The 25283-nt window shown below is 53.4% G+C and overlaps 1 protein-coding gene across 4 annotated transcripts in view; it reads right to left on the bottom strand.

Annotated features, from left to right (window-relative positions):
- Window positions 1-25283, bottom strand: part of PTPRN2 (protein tyrosine phosphatase receptor type N2) — a 972293-nt gene that overhangs the window by 556642 nt on the left and 390368 nt on the right. For all 4 annotated transcript variants that reach the window (XM_039472901.2, XM_074378841.1, XM_039472902.2 and 1 more), the window contains one exon: window positions 24891-25251. In XM_039472901.2, the coding sequence (XP_039328835.1) occupies window positions 24891-25251 (361 nt within the window). The remainder of the gene's footprint in view (window positions 1-24890; window positions 25252-25283) is intronic.

The raw sequence follows: 25283 nt of genomic DNA, 5'->3' as shown, positions 1-25283 counted from the left end.
TGTCCTCATAAAGGTTTATGTAAGACAGTTCCTGGCCATGTCTCTACCTTCCTGAATGACACCAGCAGAGTGATGCAGAGGGGACACAGAATGTCCTGGACCTCAGTGGGGTCTCACCACGACCCTCCACCCTACAGGGGTCCCAGCGTGACCCTCCACCCTAGAGGGTCTCACCACAACCCTCCACCTCAGGCCTGTTGAGGCGTCTGCTGGCTGCATCCCGGGCCCACTGATGCATCGGCCGGCTGCATCCCAGGCCCGCCACTGCCTCTGTGGGCTCACACCCCAGGACACTGTCCATTGCCCTCGTCACCCTGGGGCAGGGACCAGACACAGGCAGGCCCCGGTCCCAGAGCAGCTGGAACTATTCTAACTGGGCAGTCCTGGGCCTGGTGACCCTGCCTTGCCCTCCCCCAGCCTCCTGACTGACCCTGGTGCGTCCCTGTAGGGACCTGTGGCATGGCCTGGGTCTGGAAGTCTGTAAGCAACAGATTGTTGTTTCAATGGCAGCTGTACCCAGATCTCTTGGCCTCACTGTCCTGCATCACAGTAAAACCTGCCGTTCTAAACAGAAGAAGGGAACTGCAGGACCAGCACAGAGGCCGTTTACTCTTCTGTGTTTTCATTAGCCTTGAGCCTTGGAGGCGAAGGCCAGCCTCCCTTCTTCAGGGGAGAAATCTCCCCAGAGCCTATCAAACCCACACGTCAGCCCCCACCAAGCTTTCAGTGACAGAAAGCTGCCTTCAAAGATAACTTCCAGCAGCAAACTCGGGAAAATACGTCTCACTTTCTTACAAACAAAAACATGCCTAAAACCATAGCAAAGCCCATCTTCCCCACCACTCCTGTCTGCAGGTGACGAGGGCTGCAGGGCTGGGCCGCCCCGGTCAACAGCACCAGTGCCCCAGCTCCTTCCAAGCTGACAGGCTCCCGTTGTTCGCAGGGAAGGTGAAAGATGTGCTCGGAATCAAAGGCGCGTGCCCATCACAGCCGTCGGTGCTGTTTTGAAACGTGCCGCTCGTTGTAACTTTCAGAACCAGAAGAACCACCTCTGCCCCGCCACTGAGCCACCAGCCACGAGCCCAGCACAACCTTTTCATTTCACTCACTGCAGGCTCCTCCCACCCCGGATCCTCTTCTTTCACAGTGATTATGATCACAGCAACGTCTTACCTCGCTCGCCCACGTCCATGGGTCCAATGCTGGCAACAAAGCGCTCACTCATCCCAAAGAAAATGGAAACGAGGAAGTGTGGGGATGGGGAGGCGGAACTGTGTCTGCAGGAGCCTGAGTTCTGGAGGGTTCCGGGCTCTACCAGGCAGAGCCCGGTAAACCCAGTGTCTGCCCCATGAGTTCCTACAGCCCCAGAGAACCGGGAGGAAGCACCCCGAGCCCGCGGCAGGAGCCGGCACAGCTGCAGGGAGACCTGCAGGGCCCTGGGCATGGGCTCAGTCGTCCCCAGAAGTCTGCATCCTCCGTGCTTGGAGGCGAAGGACGGTCCCGAACATGCCTGGCACTGGCCCAGATGTGTGTCAGAGTCAGCCTGGCCACAGCTCTCAATGGGCACCTGTCCCCATGCCGGAATTTCATCCGAGGGAAGGAAACACGGAGGGGAGCAGTGAGTGGTGGTTCCTAAGAAAAGCTCCTTTCTGCGGACACGAACCAGTGAACCCAGGCTCGGCTGTCCAGCGGCCTCCTCGTCAGGACAGTGGGACAGGAGGCCCCAGGAGTACCCACCTGACTGCAGGCCTCCTATGGGGCAAAGTCCGTCATTTCTGATGTCACAACTCGCAGGAAGTGGTGGGGCCTCCCAGTGTGGTAGAACCATCCACTTCCAAGTCCAGAGATCCCTCCCAAAAAAGACAAAAAGACTCTCCGCACACCAGCTCAGTACAGCAGGCCCCGCAGGGACTGGGAAGCTCCACCTGCATCTGCAGACACCGCCTTCCTGAGCTCCCAGTGGCCAGAGCTGCCCAGGGCAGCCATCCCTGGCGACCCCACTGCGGCTCCCGAGAAGGTAGGGTGGTCCCTGTGGGGGAGTCTGGAGTGGAACTCCGCTAACCATTCTTCTGCAAGGCCCTGTGTCTCTGAAGGGCTGAAAAGCTGGTTGTGATATTTTGACCAATGGTGAAAGAATAAAAATTCTGTGACTTCTCAACAAAGACGGTTAAATGTTCTCGAATGTGGGATTTCCAGTGAAAATGAATCATGTTTTGCCATACTGATCTGCAAATAAACTTTTCTGAGCCCTGCCTAAGGTTTATAAAAATGATGTGCACAGGCTGGCATTCCACTCAGAGTGGCTACAGTGTCACTAGCAGGAAAATGCTGAAAGAAAGAGAATGCAGACATCAGGCCAGGCATGGTGGCTCACACCTGTAATCCCAGCACTTTGGAGGCCGAGACGGGCCGACTGTTTCGGCCCAGGAGTTGGAGACCAGCCTGGGTGCCTGGGCAACATGGTGAAACCCCATCTCTACTAAAAATACAAAAAATTAGCCAAAAGAAAGAGAAAGCAGACATCAGGCCAGGCATGGCGGTGGGCACTGTAGTCCCAGCTACTCAGCAGACTAAGCCAGGAGAATCACCTGCACCTGAGAGGTGGAGGCTGCGGTGAGCAGCCGAGATTGCGCCACTACGCTCCAGCTTGGGCGAGAAAGCAAGACTGAAAAAAACAAAGACAGACAGAAAGCAGACGTCAGCTCGCATCCCGGGGTGGGGTGCTCGCCTCTCCCTCCGGGGCAGGCCGGCGCTTCTCCCACCACCTCCAGGGGAAGAGGCTGCGGTCTGTGCTTCCAACAGCAAACACCATCACTGTGAACACGGGCGAGTCACACCTAACACAGAGAGAGAGGCGTGCTGACACACCCTGAACTTGTTTCCCTCTCAAACCCACGCAGAGGCCAAGCACCTGCTCTGAAGGAGGAATTCCACAGCTAGCCATGTTTCCAGAATTCCACGGCGTGGCGAGGCCTCCCTCCCCAATGGCGAGCAGGGCCAGCAGTGCCCGGACGTCCTCAGGCCGCGAGCGCCACCCTCAACCATGCGAACCGCCTCCCTGCTTCTACGGAGAGCAGCTGGGGACGTAGAGTTCGGGGACCTGGCAGGCGTCCACCCCTGGGAAACCGAGGCTCTGCGGTGGGCACGAAAGCAGGAAGAAACCGCAACAGGAGCCGAAAGGCCAGCGCGCATGGCAGCAAAGCCAGAGCCCCCTGCATGGCCAGGCGCGGCGTGCAGCTCTCAGCACCGAGCCACGGGGCCCTCTGCGGTGGGCTGCAGTGGCCTGCCTGCCTCCTCAGCCTGATTATCGTAGAATCTGGAGGGCACTGTCTCACATTCCTCTTCCCATGATCGCAGCTAGGACCTAGGTTTCCACGGACGTATTTAAAGTTCCCATCAATCCGATCATCCATCCTTGCGCTGCCCTGCCCTGGCGTGGCCAGGCTGGACTCCCGTGAGGAAAGGCTGACCGTGCTCCCTGAGTCCTGGCCCTGGCGCCCACAGTCTGTGGCCTCGGACAAGTTCTCTGATTTATTCATGCCTCGGTTTCCTTATCTGTGAAATGGTGACACATGAGGCATGTGCCCAGCATGCTGCAAGTGCTTAATAAATTATAACTATTATCACAGAACAAGGCAAGAGAAACCATTTTAGCTTTCTGCTCTCTTCCCTCTTTCCCATCCATCCTAAAAACAGATCCCTGCTTCTGTGTGAGAAGCTCTGTCCACAGCTCATGGTGATCCTTTGGTGACAAGCAGAGAGCGTAGTCAGAGAGCCCAGAGACGCTCAGCCACATGAGCTGGCAGCCCCTCCAGCCTGCTCAGCATCCAATTCAAGATTGTGCACTTTGACACTATTTTCTGCCAAAATATTAACCTATATTAAAAAAAATAATAAACCTCTCATTAAAGTCAAAGCTCCACCCACCCACCCACCTTACCATGTACTGCATCGACCTGCACCGGGCATCTATGTGACCAAGCCAGTCTCCATGCTCCCACCCACCCACCCCGTCACCCTCCCATGTACTGCATCGACCTGCACCAGGCATCTACTGTGACCAAACCCAGTCTCTGTCCACCCACCCACCCCCTCACTCCCCCATGCACTGCATTGACCTGTATCAGGCATCTACTGTGACCAAACCCAGTCTCCGTCCACCCACCCACCCACCCCCTCACCCTCCCATGCACTGCACTGACCTGCAATGGGCATCTACTGTGACCAAACCCAGTCTCCGTCCACCCACCCACTGACCCCCTCACCCTCCCATGCACTGCACTGACCTGCACCAGGCATCTACTACGACCAAACCCAGTCTCCGTCCACCCACCCACCGACCCTGTCACCCTCCCATACACTGCATTGACCTGCACCGGGCATCTACTGTGACCAAACCCAGTCTCCATCCACCCACCCACCCCCTCACCCTCCCATGCACTGCATCGACCTGCACTGGGCATCTATGTGACCAAACCCAGTTTCCGTCCACCCACCCACCTACCCCCTCACCCTCCCATGCACTGCATTGACCTGTATCAGGGATCTATTGCAATCAAAGCCTTGGAACAAACATTATTCTAAGAAACAACAGAAAATTTAAAGCTTAGTTTTCTTGATGGCTACGATATTGTTCTCACACCCACACAGACACAGGAAAATGTTTTGGAGGCCAGAAAGACGTGACCAAGGGATAGTACAGGCAAACTTAACGTACAAAGAAAATGAACCATCGACCTGTATTGGGCAGAGACTGCATGACCGTGAAGAGACTGAATGACAGCCCAGCTCACCCCATGTCTCTTTGCTCCTCAGGTGGACCAGCGTCTGGGCTGACACCTCCAAGCTGCCACCAATTACCGTACGTGGAACGCAAGTGACCTTCCCAAATTCCAACCAAAAACCTCAAAACTTTTATAAAGCAATGTCATCAATTTGTGAATCATTGCCTATATTTTACCCCTGGAAATTAACAACTAAACTGACATAAATTTTAATCAGTGTCTTTTCATTATAAACTCTTAAAACATAAAAAGTGTTAAGATGTGACCTTTTTTCAAGAGGTTAAAAAAAAAAGGCTTCTTATTTCTAATCTCAAACAAAGGCAACCCAATTAACTCACTGATTTTTTAAAATATAAACCCAACGGGGCACAGTAGCTCATGCCTGTAATCCCAGCACTTTGGGGGCTGAGGTGGGCAAATCACCTGAGGTCAGGAGTTCAAGACCAGGCTGGCCAACATGGTGGAAACCCCATCGCGACTAAAAATATAAAAATTGGCCAGGAATGGTGGCCAATTTTTATGCCTATAGTCCCAGCTTCTCAGGAAGCTGAGGCAGGAGAATCACTTGAACATGGGAGACAGAGGTTGCGGTGAGCCGATATTGTGCCAACTGCACTCCAGCCTGGATGACACAGCAAGTTTCCATCTTTTAAAAAAAGATAACCCCAAGTGACGTCTCTTGAAAAAAACAAACAAAAATACCACATAATTTTGGGATCTAAGTTATACTGAACAAAAAGGGCAGGAATGTACTTTGAATAGAAAATAAATAAAATAGATGAAAAATCAGAATACAAAGTAAGTAAAACAATCCTTCGCTGTTTATTAATCCTCATTATGGACACGTCAAATTTAGGTGCTGCAGTGTGGCACCGGGGCATGAAGATAAGGAAGCCGTCACGTGAAGGAAGAGGCGTGGGGCGGAGGTAGTGAGGCTCACCCAGCAACAGCGCTGTTCCCCGCAGCCACTGACACCTCACGGGGCAGCGTGTGCGGGACCCACCTTCATGCCTCAGGAACACCAGCCAAGGCGGAAAAACAGATCCATGTATTCATGAGAGATTTGTAAGCAAGCGTGGAATCCACACTGTTTCTGCTGAAGGCTAACGTAACCAGAACATTCCATGGACAAGCATGCTCCATTTCCAAGCACCTGGGCTCACCAAGGCTGTGCCTGTCTCCATCCACAACATGCATCCACCCTAGGGAGCTCAAAAGGGGCATCTCTGCCACCTGACCTGGCACGGACCCAGCAGGCAGGTGTTTCTGTGTGCCCTGCACCGACTTTTGCTGTTTAACCCAGGTGACTCCCAGTGTTCACCAGCTCCCAGAGCCCAGAAGCCGCTGGGCATTTTTATCAGGTCAAGGAGCCTCTACGTGGAAAGACTGTTTCTCCGAGAGATCTCAGTGTCACCTCCAGCCCCTCCAACTCCATCCTTGTGACCATGACCCAGTGGGGTTCCTGAGGTGAGAGCCGTAACTCAGAGGGAAATGTGAGAGTTATCTGGGTATCTGCAAAGTTCCCTCCTCTGCCTGCTCTGTGAGATGCTGCATCTCTTCAGCACCGGCAGCCACCACTCCTCTCCCTCCGCGTCCTGTGAGTCGTCCTCCCATGCTGGTCTCACTGCTGACACTCTGGCCTCCTTCCTGTTCTTCCAACCCAACGTGCCGGTGTAATTTTCCCGCCGGTTGGCAGCAAATGGGCCCCACACAAAACCGGAGGGCAGGCAAATGTCACTCGGTACAGCCCACCCTGCTCACAGCCACGCCTGTTCTTCTTAACACCTCGCGGTGCCTCCTACCAGGAGGCCAGGGCCTGCCACCATCCTACCCTCTGCCCATGCCACCTGCCCTTCTGCTCCTCAGCACACGACCCACTCCAGGCGATCTACAGGAAGTCTCTCTACTCTGCCTGCTGTGGGGTGGTGGGTGGTATGAGCCACACCGTCCTCTTTAGGGTCAGATGAGAGCTTCAGGAGGTGAAATATTCCCCTCCATCTCTTCCCTTCCTCCCGCTCTTCTTTCTGTTCCCTTCCTTTCTTCCTGCTCCCTGTCCTCCCTCCCTTCCTGCCTTCCTGCCACAGACATTTATGGAACATCTCCTTTGCACCAGGTCCCTTTGAAGGCACAGAGATCAACCCAGGAGCAAAGTCCTTGCTTTTGCAGGACTTCCATCTACATTAGAAGAGACAGGAAACAAGCAGTAAAAAACATGAGTGCATAGAACGCTGGTGATGGATGCTATGAAGAAACACCCCAGGGAATGAAGGCTGGGGGGCCGGGGGAGACTGTTTCCTACAGGACTGCCGGAGGAGCCTCACCGAGTGGTGAAGTTTCAGCAGACCTGACATGCGAGTGTGGGCCTGGCAGGGCCTGGAAGCTGTCTTCAGGCAGGAGCAGCAGCAAGCACAAAGGCCTTGGGCAGAAACTGCCTGGCGTGTTGGGCTGGAGGAACAGACCGGAGGCCAGAGGGTCCATCATGCAGCCCCCAGGCGGAGAGCTCACGGTGATACGGCAGCACTGGGAAGGGAAGAACTGGTCCCTTTAAAAGATACGGAAGGAGGAGGGGAAGTGCTGGCTAGAGGAGGGCAGGTCCCTGGCTAGGGCTCCACCCCCATGGATCTATGTGAGGACAGGCACTGCTGCCTTCACCACAAATGCTGCATTTCTTTCCCAAGACCACCTGGCCCCTGCCACACCCCATCCTGTGCCTCTAACCTCCAGCCTCTCTAGTTAAACCCTAATAAAAACCCAATAAAACCCAAGACCCTAGCAGGCACACACACAAGCAGCTGGACGTCAAGAGGAGCACGCTGGCAGAAGAGCACACCGACAGACGCCAGCACGCCATCAGCCAGTGGGACAGGAGCACACAGACAGACAGACAGACAGACAGACAGATGCCAGCACACCATTGGCCAGTGGGACAGGAGCACGCAGACAGACAGACGGACAGACGCCAGCACGCCATCGGCCAGTGGGACAGGAGCACGCAGACAGACAGACAGACAGACGCCAGCATGCCATCGGCCAGTGGGACAGGAGCACACAGACAGACAGACAGACAGACAGACGCCAGCACACTATTGGCCAGTGAGACCGAAGCGCACAGACAGACAGACAGACAGACGCCAGCACACCATCGGCCAGTGGGACCGGAGCGCACAGACAGACACACAGACACCAGCAAGTCATCGGCCAGTGGGACAGGAGCGCACAGACAGACAGACAGACACCAGCACGTCATCGGCCAGTGAGACAGGAGCACACAGACAGACAGACAGACAGACACCAGCACGCCATCAGCCGGTGGACAGGAGCACACAGACACCGGCAGCACATGGACCAGCAGAAGGACGCCGAGTTTGGCCGGAGCAGCTGGAGGAGAGCCCGGGCCTCCGAGCAGCCTGACCGAGGGCAGACTCATCCCCCCTCTGCTGAGAGTGACTTCTACTCAATACAACCTTGCACTTCTCCAAGCCCACATACGACCTGATTCTTTAATACACCAAAGTAAGCCTGGGATACAGAAAGCCCTCTGCCCTTGTGATAAGGCAGGGGTCTAACTGAGCTCAGTAACACAAGCTGCCTACCGACGGCAAAATTAACTGAAAGAGCATCCTGTAACACATGCCCGCTGGGGCTTTGGGAGCTGAAAACGTTCACCCTAGACGCTGCCGTGGGTCGGAGCCCCCCCACCTGCCCGTCTGCGTGCTCCCCTAGAGGTCTGAGCTGCGGGACACTGAAGAAGCCAGCCACACCCCATCGCGCACCCTGCGAGGGAGACAAGGGAATGCTTCCTGTTTCACCAGGATACAGAGGCAGAGGACGGGTGGGTGGGGTGCCACCGACAGGGCCTCGCAGCCTGGGCAAAGAGCTCTGATTTTTACTGAGAAGCCCGTGGTGTCTCTGAGCAGTGGGACATCATCTGATTGACAGTTTCAGAAGAACCACTCTTCAGGGCTGAGACAAGGTCAGAGGCAGGAGGCCAGGTCTGGTGAGACCCAGGGAGGGTCGGTGGCAGTGGGCCGGGCAGAGGGGAGCCGGCCAGCGTGGAGGAGGGGGCATCCCAGGTGTGCTCGGAAGAGGTGCAGCAGGATCTGCCGACAGACTGGACATGAGTGGGACAGAAGGAAACGGCTCTAAACGGACGGTGTCCCCACAGCCACGCAGTGGGAGCCTTGGGAGGCTCTGTTCCAGGTGTGGGGCTTGGGCATGGCTGCGAGGCCCTCAGGAGCCCAGCAGGTGCCCACACGGCCATGTTTGGTCTTGTGCCAGTCTGTGTGGGATGAGGGTCCCTCTGGTCACAGGCAGGGCACGTCAGGGCAGAAACCCTAAAAGATCCGTAGCAAACAGGCAACAATCTTCCAGAGAAGGCAGCGTGACACGGAGAGAGGGGTGCTCTCTGGACGCAGCCAAACCCGGGTTCAAACTCCATGCCGCCATTCACCATGGTTGGACTCGGGGACCCCATCCAGCCTCTTCTAGCCTCAGAATCCCTCTGTGTGAAACTGAGTCAGTAACTCCCACTTGAATGGATTGCTGAGAGAGTGAAATACAGGAGGTATGCTGTCTGCTACCTGCTAATGCTCAGGATCTGTCGACAGGAGATTGCGCCCCACTTCTAACACAGCCGTCCCATTTGACAACTCGGAAGACCTCTCCTGTACGGCTGCACCCCCTTTCCTGTGACTCCCTTTGGTTCGAGTCTTGTTAAGGGGACAGGAGAGCAGAAACATGACTGCCACGAAATAAAACCTCATGTTCTTTATGATAAAGATGGAGAACAGGAGACATTTTCAGTGGGGCTCTTAGAATCACAACGATAAAAAAAAAATCCACCTTCAAGATGGAATGATGAAGTATAATTCCTAAAATTACTTCCTCTCATCTGAAAAAGAAACTTTTAAAGTTATCATTAATGAAAAATAGTGTTCAAGAAACCTTAAATATATACCAGAGAAGATTCTAAGTTGCTGGCCAGCTTCTGGGAGAATGGTTAACGCTGTGGGAATCCCTGCCCACGTAGCCTCTGAAAACTACACACAGCATTTTGTGAGCACGCTGAGTTATCGGAGCAGCATCCGCTACTCGCCATTTGGAGATGGAGAGAAATGAGGAAGGACGTTTCGAAGCGCCCAGTGAGCCCTGGGAGAAGAAGGCTGTGGCACAGAGCACAAATAACAAGAATATCGAAGTAAAAAGTTGTGTTCCATCAACCGCACCATGTAATTCTGTGATCTGCCCAGTTTATAATGACATTTTAAGTAGCTTTCAGTGCTCCAAGTGGGCTCTCATAAGGCAATTACACAAAATGTCAGGATATTAAATGTGTAAAGCCTGGAGTAAGAGATCAGCTCACAGGACTCTGCATGCTCAACTGCCACAGCCTGGCCTGCTGACATTACAGGTCATCCTAGGGTCTCCAAAACAGAACGGTATGAGCTTCAAAGAATCAGCAACAGCCTGCAGATGATAACCTCACCACAACACCGTTTTCACAAAGACTATGAGAATCATGCACAGCAGCTTTTGTTCCTAAATGCCTTTACAACCATGTATATGTGAAGGTACACAGTTAGCCACATCTGAACACCCACTATCACCATCATTATCACCACCGCCATCACCAATGCCATCATCACCATCACCATCACCATCAACACCATCATCACCATCATCACCACCATCACCATCAACACCATCATTACCATCATCAACACCATCACCATCATCACCAATGCAGTCATCACCATCACCATCAACAGTACGATCACCATCAACACCATCATCATCATCACTGTCATATCATCATCACCATCACCAAAGCCATCTTCACTATCACCATCACCATCAACACCATCATCATCACCATCATTACCATCACCGTCACCATCACCATCAACACCATCATCACCATCACCAATGCAGTCATCACCATCACCATCAACACTACCATCATCATCATCAACACCGTCATTGCCTTCATCACCATCACCATCACCATCATCATCATCACCATCACCATCAACACCATCATTATCATCTCCATCATCACCACCATCATCTCCATCACCCACCATCATCTGCATCACCACCAACATCATCACCGTCACCCACCACCATCACCATTGCCCACCATCATCATCATCACCCACCATCATCACCATTACCCACCATCACCTGCATCATCACCACTATCACCATCATCACCACCACCATCACCATCACCCACCATCATCACCATCACCCACTATCATCACCACCACCACAATCATCACCATCAACACCATCATTATCATCTCCATCATCACCACCATCATCTCCATCACCCACCATCATCTGCATCACCACCACCATCATCACCGTCACCCACCATCATCACCATCGCCCTCCATCACCCACCATCATCACCATCACCCACCATCATCACCGTCGCCCACCATCATCACCGTCGCCCACCATCATCACCATCGCCCTCCATCACCCACCATCATCACCATTGCCCACCATCATCACCGTCGCCCACCATCATCACCGTCGCCCATCATCACCGTCGCCCACCATCATCACCATCATCACCATCACCCACCATCATCACCGTCGCCCACCATCACCCACCATCATCACCATCGCCCACCATCATCACTGTCGCCCACCATCACCGTCACCCACCATCATCACCATCATCACCATCACCCACCATCATCACCATCACCCACCATCATCACCGTCGCCCACCATCATCACCATCATCACCGTCACCCACCATCATGGGGAATGGACTGTGCTCCTTTTGTTCGGAGGACATACAGCCCATTTAATTGCTGGAGTCCAACACTTGGGAATTTGCACAGGATTCAGTAGGAGCTCATTACTGCATTCTGTCCTCATTTGAGCTTCCACAGGGAAAAACTGACATAATCACATGCCAGCATACCATCTGTTCTCACTGGAAACAACACAAGTGTAGTAAGAAGTATTCTCCTTCCAATTTGAGGGGGTAAAGGGATCACAGCTAAGTAGCATGCATCTCTCCCTGACTAATGAAAAGTGCTCAAGCTGCAGCCTGGGGTGAAGCTGCTTCTGCACTGTCAGGCCATGATATCTTACACTCACAGCGCTCTGTATTCAGCAGCCTAACTTTCTCTACTGCATGCATAGTGAGGCAAAGAAGAAAAGAATAAATTAGCTCTAGCATTTTGATGTGACTTCAGTGGGGTGTGGGGACCGGCAGTCAAATGGCTTTCTAGGAATGCTTCCTTTAGGTTCGCGTTAGTGTGAGTTTGCACACTTAGAACATGAACTGGCAGGCGACAGGTGTAATGCAGCCCGCTGGCGACTGGGTGGCAGGTAAGACCAGAACAGGAAATGTTTCAGAGATGTAGCAGGGCTGGCACCTTGGAGTTGCCCACATTCACTAAATGAGCTAAGCCGGCATCTGTAGGAATGCCCTCTGAATGGCAACCGTTACCTCAAAAAGTTCTAGAAATGCCAGTGGAGAGGGCAGGTGAACACACCACTGCAGTCAGAGCTTGGCATGATCAGACCCAAGGCAAACCAACTGCTGCACAGGACACCCTGGGCCCTCCAGCGCCCAGTTCCAGCCTGCGATGCACCTGCCTGCAGGAAGGGGAAAGGCTCCCCACGCCTTCCCTACAGCTGCCCTGTGCCCTCAGAGGGGAAACGCCACCATGTAAGCAGTGGTCTCTGTTAACTAACAGTGTTCCGGGTGGAACTGGGGAGATTCGGAACTGACAGGAAGGATGACAGCACACGCAGAGGATGCTTACACAGTGGAGAGCACCCCTGTTCCACGTGGTTCTGGAAGGCCTCCCCATCGGAGCAATGGCGGGAGGTGGTGGGAGGAAAACCTCAGGGGAGTGGGCAGTGACAAGGAGGCCCCTTTAGGAGCCCTACCAATTCCCAGTTAGAGGCAAATTTCAACCCGATTGTCAAAGTAAAAATCCTCCCAGACAATGCAGCTGGCCTACAGCAGCACAGACCTGCAGGAAAGCAGTGACCTCACAGGTGTTTAAGCAGAGTCTGGAATGGCATCAGTCAAACGCCATACAGGGGATTTCTCTATGGGGGCAGAGTTTATGACCATCTCACTTCTCCCAAATCTGAAAACAGTGACTCTGCACTGGCACAGAAGTGAGGGAGCCGCCTCCCCCCGGGAGAAGACAGGAGCTGGGTGGAGCCTGCGGATCCAGGGCTGCCAGCACACATGGCCATGGCCACCCGCAGTGCACACACCTGCATCAGGGTTGCTAAGCAGACAGGTGTGTCCTCAAAGTGCAGTGAGAGGAGCCCTATTCCCACTACGCATACGCCACAGGGTGACTCCAGCAGCCTGGGTGCCCTCTCCGGCCCTCCTCCTGGGAGAGTGTGTGCTGAATGCCCGGTGTGCTGAGGCGCCAAGAGAACAGCCTCGGGCGGTGCCCGCTGAGCACAGGACTGATTCGCTGGGATGAAAGGCGCTTTGATAACACAGGTGCCTTCTCCTCCTGCTTAAGAGGGTGCTCATGAACTGCAGCCGGCGGCACTGATCCGAGATTAAGAATTTATCAGTGGCTTCCTCCTGGAGCAGCCTGTGAGAGGCAGCCTCTGTGCTCCAGTGATTAGGTGGCCAATTCTGTTCTAATTTTTTTTTTTAAGCCAAGAGGCACGCTTGGGTTTAGAGCACCAAGCAGCACTGGCCTGCATTCAGATATGAATGAATTTCTTCACAAATGAAAAGGCAGCGGGTGCTTCCTTTCAAGTGAAAATGCCCCCAAAAGTGTGGGCGTATTTTCTCCAGGGTGATAGAAGCATTGGAACCGGTTTTCTGTATTATAATCTACTGTCGTCACCGTGAAGAGTCAAAGCTATGGTTCAGTGCCCTCCTGAGACTGGGATGCTGGGCAAACACCCTTCTCCGTGAGGGTTTCCAGGCTGGGATTCCCACCACCAACACAACAGGGAAGTAGGCACCACCCCAGCCACGCAGGACCTCAGAGTCACGGGAGGCTGGGAAGAGAAGAGGGCCAGAACACGCTTATCTCGGACGAGGGGAGAGACCCGGAAGCCTGTGGGATTGGCTGGGACTTGGCAAGGGCTTTATGAACGAATGCATGAACGAGGGAACACACATGTAAGGCACTGGGTGGCTGGAGGGTTGCACAGCCAGCAGCAGAGGCAAGCTCTCCCAGCATCCACATGAGTTTCCTCGTGGACCTTCCACATCAATGCCAGGCCCCATCTTAGGGCAGAGACTGGCCAGGTGGAGACCAGTAATTATCTTGGCGATACAAGTGATACTATAACAAGACACGTGAATAGGTGAAATGCCAGGACTGTTGGGAAGAGGCTGTGAGAAATTCAGAACCAGAAGTCAGCAGTCACGATGTGACTCGGGGTCTTGCGATTCCCATCCAGGCTCTGGAGGGCGCAGAGCCAGGAAGATGAAAGAAAGGGTTCCGACAGGCTGGTTACCCGTTTTGTTTCCTGCTCCGTGTGGTTCAGTGTTTGATCGGTGAGCAGGGATGACAGGTGGACACACTACACATTACTTGTCATTGGCTCATTTAGAAAAATGTGTCTGATGCATCTCCTAAAGTGATTTCCAAAACGCTTTCACTGTCATCCCTGAGTCTTGAGCTGAAAGAATGGCTTTTTACAAGATATGTGCCACATCTATATATAAAAAAATTACAGCACTGATGAAAGAATAAAGAAATGGAGAAATATCATATGCTCATGGTTAGCAAGACATGGGTTTGGATCATAATCTTAAAAGGTACTATCCCAATTGCCGTAATCCCAAATAGTGAATCCCCAAATCTCCAAATATCAAAATCTCTAAACAGAGTCTAAATCCCAAAAGTCTAATGTTGCTGATGTTTAAAATACCCTAAACCATAATCACAGGATAGTTGCATCCTGTGGGGTAAAGTGATTACCTTGTTACTGTCTTCATTTGGAAATTAAGCATAATCTCAGGAGTTGTGCGTGGGTGCCAAGTTGACCAGGTTGAACCTGTGGACTTAGTTTTAAGCGTCAACTTGACTGGGTTAAGGAATACTTAGAAACCCAGTAAAGCATTATTTTGGGTGTTTCTGGGATGTGTGTCCAGGGAGTTTGGGGGGGAGTCTGAGTGAGCTGGGTTATGGAATACCGAGAAACCCAGTAAAGCATTATTTTGGTGTTTCTGGGAGGTGTCTCCAGGGAACCTGGGGTGGAGTCTGAGTGGGCTGGGGGACAGTCTGCTCACTGTTGGTGGGTGGGTACCGTCCAATCAGCCCGTCCCAGAGAGAGCAAACACAGAGGGTGACTGGCCTCCCTCTGAGGGCTGGGATAGACTTTCCTTCTGTTGCCCTGGACCTCAGAGCTCCAGGTTTCAGCTTTCGGACTCCAGGACTCACACCGGACATCCCTGGGTCCTCAGACTATTTACATCACCAGCTTCCCTGGTTCTCAACGTAAAAACCCTGCAGCTTCCTCAATAAATGAAGAATGTCTTTTTTGTACATCTGCATTTGTGAAGATAAAATTTATTGAGACCCCTGTTCTTTGGCTGTTTGCGGTGGTGACCCATCAGGGTTTTTGACTGATGTTGTCAAAAGACTTAGGTTGTTCATCAGGGTATTTCAGACGTCTGCAGTTACACAGCTGGGCGCACGCAATTACTGAGCACAGGGACACACTTTTATATGTCTCTGCGCTGACCTACGTCTATAAGCATGGTTCATCTGCCCATAACTGCTACACTCATGCACCTGCCGTCAAGATGTCTGAGGGCTTATGCCTGCAAAACTACAATGTTATTATCACTAATTTTATTGTGTAAAATGGCCTATGGAGTGTTTTATCATGCTTTTATGTTTTGCAAATAAATCCCCTTTTAAAAATGAAAATAAATGTCTTTTAAACAATTTTTTCCAGAATTGTGTTTTTGGGATTTTGTGATTCTCAGGATTGTAGACCCCAGGGATTTTGAAATTTCAGGATTTTAACATTCAGAGTCATATCACTCAAGACTGTGTCTTCAGGATCACGGCTGGCTCCCAAAGACTCAATACTGTCAACATGTCGGCTCTCCAACTTGATCCATGGACTTCATGAGATCCCAGTCAAAATCCCAGCAAGTCATTTTTTGGATACACGCAAATTTATTCTTAAGTTTATATGGAGAGGTCAGTTACCAGAACAGCCAACACAACACTGAAGGAGAACAAAGATGGAGGACTGACACGATCCATCATTAAGACCCTCTGCAACTCCATGGTAATCCACACAGGGTGGGGCTGGTGACACAGACAGACAGATGGATGAAACAGAACAGAGAGCGGAATGGGCCCACGTACATGCAGTCAGCTGAGCTCTGAAAAGGAGCAAAGGCGACACCAGGAAGAAAGGACTGCCCCTTCAACAGACGGTGCCGGACAACGGGACGTCCACACACACAAAAATGACTCCAGACGCAGACCGCACACCCATCACGAACTCTAACTCAGAATGGATCACAGGCCTCATCATAAAATGAAAGACTAGAAGGCTCCTGAAAGGCAACAGAGGAGAAGATCTCGCTGATCTTGGGTTTGGTGATGACTTTTTAAAATCCAATACCAAAGGCAAAATCCATGAATAAAGCAATTGGTAAGCTGGACTGCATTAAAATAAAAATAAATGCTCTGCAAAAGACACCGCCAAGAGAATGAAAAGGCAAGCCACAGACCAGGAAAAAAAATGCTTAAGAAAGGCTTATCAGATGTCTGATAAAGGACCAGTAGCTAAAACAGTCAAGAATGCTACAGGCTCAGCAATAAGAAAACAAACACCCTAATTCAAACATGGCCCAGAGACCACCACAGAGCTCTCACCAAAGAAGACACGCAGATGAAAACACGCACGTGGGGATGCTCTGCCCCTCTGTCATCAGGGAAATACGAATTTAAATGACAGGGCAGCACCAGCACACGCCCATCAGAATGACCAGACCCAGAACACCGAGGACACCCAGTGCAGGCACGGGTGTGGCATGGCGGGAGCTCATTCGCTGCTGCTGGAAACACGACGCGCTGTGGAAGGCAGCGTGGCAGCTGCTTGTAAAACCAAACATTCTCGTACTACAGGATCCAGCAATTGCATGCCTTGGTATTCACCGGCAGAAGTTGAAGACTTACACCCATACGAAAACCTGCATGGAGGTGCTATGGCCGCTTCATGAATAATCACCAAAACTTAGAAGCGACCGAGCTGTTCCTCAGGAGGCAAATGAACTGTGGCCCATCTAGACGATGAAATGTTACAGATTTTAATGTAATAACCCAATAGTATTCAGCACTAAAGAGAAAGGAGCCATCAAGCCATGAAGAGATGAGGGAATCTTCGAGGCACGTAAGTGAAGGAAGCCAATCTGAGAAGGCCACATGTTGTCTGGTTCCAACTCGAGGACGTTCAGGAAAGGCAAACTATGCAGACAGCAACAGGTGTCGGGTGAGGGGAACCGGAGACGCTGACCTGGACGAGCTCCAAATCCCTTTACCAGCCATTGTCCTCCCTGTCATCCCACCTTAGACAGGCCTTTGAGTGAACCTGCTCTAAAGCTCTTTGAAAGGAGAACAGATGTAAACTACGAACAAGTGAAGGAAGAGGGTCTCTTTCTAAAGCTTTTACCAGATGAACTTTTGTCATATGCATTTGGCCAGCAGCCTTGCTGATTGGCTGCTTCTTTAGGAGCAGGGATGTGTGGGTCTTCTCTCCCACTCTATGAAGACTGAAGAGCGAGGGTCTTGATGTTGGACCCGACCATGCAGCAGGAGGGTGACCCTCTTTTCTGAGCTGTAAAGAAGTATTCTGTGCCTGGGCATTATTGCAGGGTCCTGTGTTCCTGCTTGGGTGTAGTTGTTCTTTGTGTGCTGAGAACATCTAACTAGCCAGGGCCTCTCATCTTGAGAAATCATTCGATGTCTAGATGTGCTTTAGAATCATCCCAGGAGTGAGCAGGTGGCTGTGGTGGGTACAGAAGAGCAGCGGGAAAGCCTGAAAACCACTGTTTGTGGGAGACAGGTGATGCCTGCACAGGGTTCTCAATATTCCCTGCGTATTTCATAGGTGATGCCTGCACCAATATTCTCTGCATGTTTCACAGGTGATGCCTGAATGGAGTTCTCAATATTCTCAGGTGATGCCTGCACAGGGTTCTCAATATTGTCAGATGATGCCTGCACGGGGTTCTCAGCATTCTCTGTGTGTTTCACAGGTGATACCTGCACGGGGTTCTCAGCATTCTCTGCGTGTTTCACAGGTGATGCCTACACGGGGTTCTCAGCATTCTCCGCGTGTTTCACAGGTGATGCCTGCACGGGGTTCTCAGCATTCTCTGCGTGTTTCACAGGTGATGCCTGCACGGGGTTCTCAGCATTCTCTGCGTGTTTCACAGGTGATGCCTGCACGGAGTTCTCAGCATTCTCAGCGTGTTTCACAGGTGATGCCTGCACGGGGTTCCCAGTATTCTCCGTGTGTTTCACAGGTGATGCCTGCACGGGGTTCTCAGCATTCTCTGCGTGTTTCACAGGTGATGCCTGCACGGGGTTCTCAGCATTCTCTGCGTGTTTCACAGGTGATGCCTGCACGGGGTTCTCAGCATTCTCTGCGTGTTTCACAGGTGATGCCTGCACGGGGTTCTCAGTATTCTCTGCGTGTTTTACAGGCGATGCCTGCACGGGGTTCTCAGTATTCTCTGCATGTTTCCCAGGTGGTGCCTGCATGGGATTCTGAATATTCTTAGGTGATGCCTGCACAGGGTTCTCAGCATTCTCTGCATGTTTCACAGGTGATGTCTGCATGGTGTTCTCAGTATCTTCTGTATGTTTCACAGGTGATGCCTGCAAAGGGTTCTCAGTATTCTCTGCGTGTTTCACAGGTGATGTCTGCACGGGGATCTCAGCATTCTCTGCGTGTTTCACAGGTGCTGTCTGCACAGGGTTCTCAGTATTCTCCGAGTGTTTCACAGGTGATGCCTGCACAGGGTTCTCAGTATTCTCCGTGTGTTTCACAGGTGATGCCTGCACAGGGTTCTCAGTATTCTCCGCGTGTTTCACAGGTGATGTCTGCACGAAGTTCTCAGTATTCTCCGTGTTTTTCACAGGTGATGTCTGCACAGAGTTCTCAGTGTTCTCTGCATGTTTCACAGGTGATGCCTGCACGGGGTTCTCAGTATTCTTTGTGTGTTTCACAGGTGATGCCTGCACGGGGTTCTCAGTATTCTTCGCGTGTTTCACAGGTGATGTCTGCACGGTGTTTCACAGGTGATGTCTGCACGGGGTTCTCAGTATTCTCTGTGTTTTTCACAGGTGATGCCTGCACGGGGTTCTCAGTATTCTCTGCGTGTTTCACAGGTGATGTCTGCACGGGGTTCTCAGCATTCTCCGCGTGTTTCACAGGTGATGCCTGCACGGGGATCTCAGCATTCTCCGCGTGTTTCACAGGTGATGCCTGCACGGGGTTCTCAGCATTCTCCATGTGTTTCACAGGTGATGCCTGCACGGGGTTCTCAGCATTCTCCGCGTGTTTCACAGGTGATGTCTGCATGGGGTTCTCAGTATTCTCAGCGTTTTTCACAGGTGATGCCTGCACGGGGTTCTCAGTATTCTCCGCGTGTTTCACAGGTGATGCCTGCACGGGGTTCTCAGCATTCTCCGCGTTTTTCACAGGTGATGCCTGCAGGGGTTCTCAGTATTCTCTGCGTGTTTCACAGGTGATGTCTGCACGGGGTTCTCAGCATTCTCCGCGTTTTTCACAGGTGATGCCTGCACGGGGTTCTCAGTATTCTCCGCATGTTTCACAGGTGATGCCTGCACGGGGATCTCAGTATTCTTCATGTGTTTTGCAGGTGATGTCTGCACGGTGTTTCGCAGGCGATGTCTGCACGGGGTTCTCAGCATTCTCCATGTGTTTCGCAGGTGATGTCTGCACGGGGTTCTCAGTATTCTCCGTGTTTTTCACAGGTGATGCCTGCACGGGGTTCTCAGTATTCTCCCCGTGTTTCACAGGTGATGTCTGCACGGGGTTCTCAGCATTCTCCGCGTTTTTCACAGGTGATGTCTGCACGGGGTTCTCAGCATTCTCCGCGTGTTTCACAGGTGATGCCTGCACGGGGTTCTCAGCATTCTCCGCGTGTTTCACAGGTGATGTCTGCACGGGGATCTCAGCATTCTCCGCGTGTTTCACAGGTGATGCCTGCACGGGGTTCTCAGCATTCTCCGCGTGTTTCGCAGGTGATGCCTGCACGGGGTTCTCAGCATTCTCTGCGTGTTTCACAGGTGATGTCTGCACGGGGTTCCCAGCATTCTCCATGTTTTTCACAGGTGATGCCTGCACGGAGTTCTCAGCATTCTCAGCGTGTTTCACAGGTGATGTCTGCACGGGGTTCCCAGCATTCTCCATGTTTTTCACAGGTGATGCCTGCACGGAGTTCTCAGCATTCTCAGCGTGTTTCACAGGTGATGCCTGCACGGGGTTCCCAGTATTCTCCGTGTGTTTCACAGGTGATGCCTGCACGGGGTTCTCAGCATTCTCCGCATGTTTCACAGGTGATGTCTGCACGGTGTTCTCAGTATTCTCCTTGTTTTTCACAGGTGATGTCTGCACGGGGTTCTCAACATTCTCTGCGTGTTTCACAGGTGATGTCTGTACGGGGTTCTCAGTATTCGCTATGTGTTTCACAGGTGATGTCTGCCCGGGGTTCTCAGTATTCTCCGTGTTTTTCACAGGTGATGTCTGCACAGGGTTCTCAGTATTCTCTGCATGTTTCATATGTGCCATTTTACATGATGCTTTTCTGAAGCACACAGTGCAGTTAGGAAGACAGTGTATATTAGAAGGTCACCAGCATTGCAGGGTGGCTCAGAAAGAATGCCAGGCCCTCTGTGTGAATCATAGGACTCACAGGAGAGTGGAGAGAGAGAATTCTGGACTGTTGTTTGAAAGACCCACACCCCGGGGTGTGGGAGGAAAGAGAAGGAGCCAAGGCAGGGAGGGGAAGCTCCCCAGGTGCAGGCATGCAGAGCAGGAACTCATCCTATTCTCTTTGTGAGACCACCCTCACCCAGCTCTCCACTGGCTTTACCTCCCTCTGATGGGGTGAGGCATTTGCTGTTTCTGTTCCTAGTAATGAGGACAGAGGTGATTGGGGTTTTTTAAGTTGTGGGAGATGGGACAGGAGAGAGAAGAGAGGTTAGAGAAGGAAGAAGACGACCCAGCATGATCCCACTAGACGGAGCACAGAGGCAGGAGAAGGCAGGGAGAGGGGCAGCTGGCGCTAGGGAGGGGCATAAAAGGCTGAGAGGAGGAGAAGCTGAAGATGACCTCAGCCTTGTATCCACCACCTGTGGCCAAGGGCTGAGGCCACACTGAGCTGGGGAAGAACGGGAAGCTCTGCTGCTACATGGGACCAAGGTTGCAAGTGAAGATGCCCTGAGAGCATCCAGTACCCACAAGAGCGCAGAAGGGAGTGAAGACCCCCGAAGGCATCCAGTACCCATGAGAGTGCAGGAGGCAGTGAAGACCCCCTATGTCATCCAGTACCCATGAGAGCGCAGGAGGCAGTGAAGACCCCCAATGGCATCCACTACCCATGAGAACTCAGGAGGCAATACCATCAACAAAAGGGGTTTCTCAGAGAACAGTATGTCTTGCAACAGAGGAGACGCAGCCCCAAAGGGAGAGGTGCACAAGGGAAAGTCACCACTCCAGGCAGGCAGCTCCAGCAGCAAACAGCACCATAACTGCACAGACAGCTCCAGCGGCAAACAGCACAGCTCCAGCAGCAAACAGCACCATCACTACATGGGCAGCTCCAGCAGCAAACAGCACCAACAGTGCACTGGCAGCTCCAGCAGCAAACAGCACCAACAGTGCACTGGCAGCTCCAGCAGCAAATAGCACCACCACTGCACAGACAGCTCCAGCAGCAAACAGCACCACCACTGCACAGACAGCTCCAGCAGCAAACAGCACCATCACTGCACGGACAGCTCCAACATCAAACAGCACCATCACTGCACAGAAAGCTCCAGCAGCAAACAGCACCACCACTGCACAGACAGCTCCAGCATCAAACAGCACCATCACTGCACGGACAGCTCCAGCAGCAAACAGCACCATCACTGCACGGACAGCTCCAGCAGCAAACAGCACCATCAATGCACAGACAGCTCCACCAGCAAAGAGCAACCACCACTGCACAGGGAGCTCCAGCAGCAAACAGCAACATCACTGCACAGACAGCTCCCGGAGCAAACAGCACCACCACTGCACGGACAGCTCCAGCAGCAAACAGCACCATCACAGCATAGGGAGCTCCAGCGCAAACAGCACCACCACTGCACAGGGAGCTCCAGCAGCAAACAGCACCACAACTGCACAGGGAGCTCCAGCAGCAAACAGCACCACCACTGCACAGACAGCTCCAGCAGTAAACAGCACCACCACTGCACGGGCAGCTCCAGCAGCAAACAGCACCACCACTGCATGGGCAGCTCCAGCAGCAAACAGCACCATCACTGCACGGACAGCTCCAACATCAAACAGCACCATCACTGCACGGACAGCTCCAGCAGCAAACAGCACCATCACTGCACAGAAAGCTCCAGCAGCAAACAGCACCACCACTGCACAGACAGCTCTAGCATCAAACAGCACCATCACTGCACGGACAGCTCCAGCAGCAAACAGCACCATCAATGCACGGACAGCTCCACCAGCAAAGAGCAACCATCACTGCACAGGGAGCTCCAGCAGCAAACAGCACCATCACTGCACAGGCAGCTCCAGCAGTAAACAGCACCACCACTGCATGGGCAGCTCCAGCAGCAAACAGCACCACCACTGCATGGGCAGCTCCAGGAGCAAACAGCACCATCACTGCACAGGCAGCTCCCACAGCAAACAGCACCATCATTGCACAGGGAGCTCCAGCAGCAAACAGCACCATCACTGCACGGGCAGCTCCAGCAGTAAACAGCACCACCACTGCATGGGCAGCTCCAGCAGCAAACAGCACCACCACTGCACGGGCAGCTCCAGGAGCAAACAGCACCATCATTGCCCAGGGAGCTCCAGCAGCAAACAGCACCATAACTGCACAGACAGCTCCCCGAGCAAACAGCACCAACAATGCACAGACAGCTCGCTCCCGGAGCAAACAGCACCACCAATGCACAGACAGCTCCTGGAGCAAACAGCACCGTCACTGCACAGACAGCTCCAGCAGTAAAGAGCGCCGTCACTGCACTGGCAGCTCCAGCAGCAAACAGCACCACCACTGCACAGGCAGCTCTTCCTCAAGTGCCCCGTGGGCCTCCTCTGCCATCCTTCTCCAAGACAGGAGCAAGAAGAAAGCACGGGAAACGGTTGGTCATACGTCCCTCCCTCTCACTGTAACTTCACATTCCTTCTATTTGAAAACTGCAATCATGGCTGGGAGGGCAGGAGAGCTCCAGGCCGCAGACAAGGAGAAGCTGTCTGGCTCTGGGTGGCTCCCATTAAACCTTCCCTGAAGGAGTCAGCCGATGTTGTGAAAACCATTATCTACTTGATTTCAGCATTTGTTATCTCCAAAGTGGAAGCTGTATTTTTTTTAGAACCCACTGCAGGATGGTCTTGGGAAAAGGCTGTGGGGAAATAAATGAGCCAGAACCTTCTCCACATCACAGAGCCGCGGGAACCGCAGGCGCCCTTCTCCCCTGGGCCCGCCCTGGCGTGGGTGAACGCCGGCAGCAACACCAGAGGCCCCGGTCCTGGCACTGCAGTCACCTTGAGGCCAACACTGTCCCCCAGCGCATGGTGAAAGGCATGGAATCCAGAGAGAGGGCTTGGAGGACATGGCCAATCGTCATAAACGTGGGCTACAGCCACACGCTCGGCCACAGGGAGGGGTGACACTGGCAACAAAAGACACTGGACTTGGAGTGCTCAGGGCCAATTTTCCAAAACAGAGGTGGACAACACAAGCTGCGGGCCAGACCCATCCTGGGAGCCACGTTCCCCGCCCCATCCCTCAGCTTCATCAGGAAAACTGTGACATCATATAATCTGGGGAAGGGATGAACAAAAAGTGAGAAGGGAACACACTGTCCCCAGACCCTCAGCAGCGCCTCCCCCTCCCCCAGACCCTCAGGAGCACCTCCCCCTCCCCCAGACCCTCAGGAGCACCTCCCCCTCCCCCAGACCCTCAGGAGCACCTCCCCCTCCCCCAGACCCTCAGGAGCACCTCCCCCTCCCCCAGACACCCAGGAGCGCCTCTCCCTCCCACCGGTCACTGCATCCCCTGTCCCCAGACCCTCAGCAGCACCTTCTCCATCACACCCTCAGAAGTACCTCCCTCTCCCAACAGCCACTGTGTCCCCTGTCATCATACCCTCAGGAGCGCCTCCCCTCCCCCAGACCCTCAGGAACGCCTCCCCCTCCCCCAGACCCTCAGCAGTGCCTCCCCCTCCCCCAGACCCTCAGGAGCACCCCTCCCTCCCCCAGACCCTCAGAAGTACCTTCTCCTCTCCCAGACCCTCAGGAACCTCTCCCCCTCCCCCAGACCCTCAGCAGCGCCTCCCCCTCCCCCAGACCCTCAGGAACCCCTCCCCCTCCCCCAGACCCTCAGCAGCGCCTCCCCTCCCCAAGACCCTCAGGAGCGCCCCTCCCTCCCCCAGAACCTCAGGGGCCCCTCCCCCTCCCCCAGACCCTCAGAAGCACCTCCCTCTCCCACCAGCCACTGTGTCCCCTGTCCTCATACCCTCAGGAGCACCTCCCCCTCCCACCGGTCACTGCATCCCCTGTACCCAGACCCTCAGCAGCACCTTCTCCATCACACCCTCAGGCGCGCCTCTTGCACCCACTGGCCACTGTGTTCTCAGGTCACAAAATGACCACATGCTCCTTTCCAGCACAGAGAAGGAGTGAGGACCAAAGGGACCTTTCCCCCCACTGTGCCCTATTCCTGCCATGTGTCCTCAGGGGGGTGCAGTGTGCAGACCCCACGTGTGGGAAGAACATGGCACATCTGCCATTGGGAGGCGCCAGACGGAGACCATCAGCAACAAGAAACACCAGGGGGCGCTGACTCACCTTCGCCAGTGCTGGGGGAGTCGTTGGGGTCTCCCAGAGGTGAAGGCCACTTCTGGGGGACGGCTGGTGCCAGCAAGGGCCTGGGCATCCTTGGGGGTGCATGCAGAAAGTACTGTGGCTCTGGGCCGCTCTCCCCAGGCGGAGCTGGGGACCTTCGGGCAGCATAGGCACCGAGGGCTGCCATCAGATGGTGTCTGTCCACACCACTGTCCACCTTAGGGCTGAGTTCATCCGGCTGGAGCTGGCTGAGGGTCCGAGGCAGGAGGTCCTCGGGGAGCTGGGCCCGGGGCCCAGGAGGGTAGGTCAGCGCAGACGTGTGGGCCACGTAGGTCAGGATGCTCTTGGAGAAGGGGTCGTCACCCTGGAGGGAGAGGGGAGCAAACAGGGTAAGCG

This window comes from Saimiri boliviensis, chromosome 10 (genome assembly GCF_048565385.1).
Source record: "Saimiri boliviensis isolate mSaiBol1 chromosome 10, mSaiBol1.pri, whole genome shotgun sequence".
Lineage (NCBI taxonomy): Eukaryota > Metazoa > Chordata > Mammalia > Primates > Cebidae > Saimiri > Saimiri boliviensis.
Note: the sequence above shows the minus strand (reverse complement) of the source record. Positions and strands in the feature narration are given on the sequence as shown.